This window comes from Chaetura pelagica, unplaced genomic scaffold (assembly GCF_000747805.2).
Source record: "Chaetura pelagica isolate M959 unplaced genomic scaffold, ChaPel_1.0 scaffold249, whole genome shotgun sequence".
Classification (NCBI taxonomy): domain Eukaryota; kingdom Metazoa; phylum Chordata; class Aves; order Apodiformes; family Apodidae; genus Chaetura; species Chaetura pelagica.
This window is the reverse complement of record NW_009954538.1, coordinates 160,106-162,316: the sequence shown is the minus strand read 5'-3', so window position 1 is coordinate 162,316 and position 2,211 is coordinate 160,106. Positions and strand designations below refer to the sequence as shown.

Below are 2,211 nucleotides of genomic sequence, written 5' to 3'. Positions count from 1 at the left end.
GGTAGAGGGAAGGCTCCTGAGGGAACAGGCACGGAGCTGGGCTCAGGACTGCTGCCTGCCCTCGTGGGAACGGGGGGAAGGCAAAAAAACCTTAACGGGCACAGGGAAACAAAAACAGGGCCAAAACAAGGATGAAACCTCAGAGCAACAAGAAACCCTGGAGGCACCTGCATCCTCTGGAGCTCAGCAAGGTAAAAAAAAAAACAAAAACACAAAAAAACCACCCTGGGTGCTGTCAGGTACCTGCTACCCAAACTAACCATACTGTGAAACGCCACGAGTGAAAGAGGGAGGCAGCCCAAAGCGTTTATTTGCTTGGTTTAGCACTCAGTGAAATGGATACCATCACCAATCGCCCAGCTCCGTTCCCAACCTGCCAAAGCAGCACACACCAGACAGTTTACTTCTAAATCTTTATTTGTTTTCTACACAGAAAACGTAGGAATGTTGAAGCAGCAATGTTTAAACACACTATCAAGAAGCCATCAATCTGTGAGAGAGCACAAAGTGTGACACAGGGCCATTTGTGCAGTGGTCTCTGCTAAGGGGCAGGGTGAGGGCAGGTCCAGGAACAGCCTCTTCAGGCAGGTGGGAGAGGTCTATGCAAAGGTGGAACCATTCCAGCCCACATTGGCAGCATTCATGTCAAAGTAGTTGATGTAGACCCTGCAGAGAGGCACAGGAAGACACAATGACCTTAAATCATTTATAGTAGTAATGAGTGAAACAAGACAACAGAATGGGGGAGAGTGCTTCCCATCCCTCAGAAGTTTCAAGCTTAATTTTTAGGAGAGAAGTTCACTAGATTTCAGTAGAGCCTCCAAACTGTCAATATTCCTTGGAGTCCCTGGAATTGTACTTTTAAGTTGTTTTTTTTAAAAAATACAAACTACTCTTCTCCACTCGGGGACCATCCAGACAACATGCAGCTTTTGTTCAGCAGCCTGTCAAGAATTTCCAGAGATCAAAACCTTTTGTTTCTGAGCACTGCTGTCCTTCACACGTGTCAGACAGCCAGGCAGCCTTATGAAAGCCAAGCAGGCCCTCGGGGCTGGCTCCACACTTCTCCCTTCCAACTCCAGTTTGTCAGTGGCAGCAGGTTCTGTTCTTCCCATCCCAAGGCACCACAGGCTGCAAGGGAGCTGCTCACAGCCTGCTGGCTTCTGTGTCTTTCAGTTCCAGCCTGTTACTGCTCCTCCCTTGTGTTCTCAGCCTCCCATCACCAGAGGACATCACACCTCAGCAGCAAAAAAACACACCGTACAGCTTGTCAGTCCTCTGGGATTTTTTCCCTAACCCTGAGAACAGGAAGCCATTTAACTGAGGACTCCAAAAGGGAAGAATTAGGCATCAAGCTCTTCAATGGACAAGAGAACACTGCAAACAATCACTTTGTATTTTCTCAAACACACAAACTTATTCCTGGCTTTCCTGTATTTTTAAACAAACTTTTCAAATCAGTTTCAGAAAGCCAGATAAACAGGTCTAGTAACATCAGGCCCCAGCCTTACCTGTCTGCAGATACATGCAGGTGCTTGGACATCAGATCACACAGGAGCTTGGTGTAAGTCTTGTTCTGCTGCCCTCCGATTTTGCCGATGCTGTAGAGGCTGCAGAGCGCGCAGGGATCAGTGGAGCCCCCGAAGGACATCATCTGATCGGGTATGATGTGCACCGCGATGTACTGTAGCGAGAGAGCCAATGGTTACAGGGTAACTCCCCTGCCCTCTGCCGATACAAACCCGCTCGGGGTACTACGGAAGCAGGGCAGCTGCGTGCTGTGTCCCTTCGCACCCGTGGAGACCCAGGCCCCCCAGGCTGGGGATCCCCCAGCCCAGCACTCGGTGCAGGCTGTTCCTGCACAGCCCCGGGCTGCCCGCCGCAGCGAAGAGCACATGGCAGGAGATAAAGGCCTTCAAACGGTATTTGTGTGCCAGAATTCACACCCTCAAATCACGGACTGAACCACCGGGCGTGTCTAAGGGCTGCTCTGCAACTCTGCGGGCGGTGGCTGCAGCAGGGCCCGCGGGGCTGCACTGGTTTCGGGGTGTCCCGGAGCAGCTCAGCGGGCAGGGGCGGCCCGGGGCTGAACGCCGGTACCTGCTCCCGCGCTGTGCCAGACCCCCCGGCAGCCACGGCCCCATCCCCAGCCGCGCAGCCCCAGGGCTGAGCCCCCAGCACGGACAAGCCCCCCCAGCGCTGCGGCTGCTG

At 52.9% G+C, this 2,211-nt stretch overlaps 1 protein-coding gene across 1 annotated transcript in view; it reads right to left on the bottom strand.

Moving 5' to 3' along the window:
* DDX51 (DEAD (Asp-Glu-Ala-Asp) box polypeptide 51) overlaps positions 1-1,654 on the bottom strand; it is a 10,959-nt gene extending 9,305 nt beyond the window's left edge. Inside the window, exons 1-2 of the mRNA XM_010004848.1 lie at positions 1,512-1,654; positions 630-666 (exon numbers count right to left, since the gene is read on the bottom strand). Of these exons, the coding sequence (XP_010003150.1) occupies positions 630-666; positions 1,512-1,654 (180 nt within the window). The remainder of the gene's footprint in view (positions 1-629; positions 667-1,511) is intronic.
* Positions 1,655-2,211: the final 557 nt, after the last annotated feature.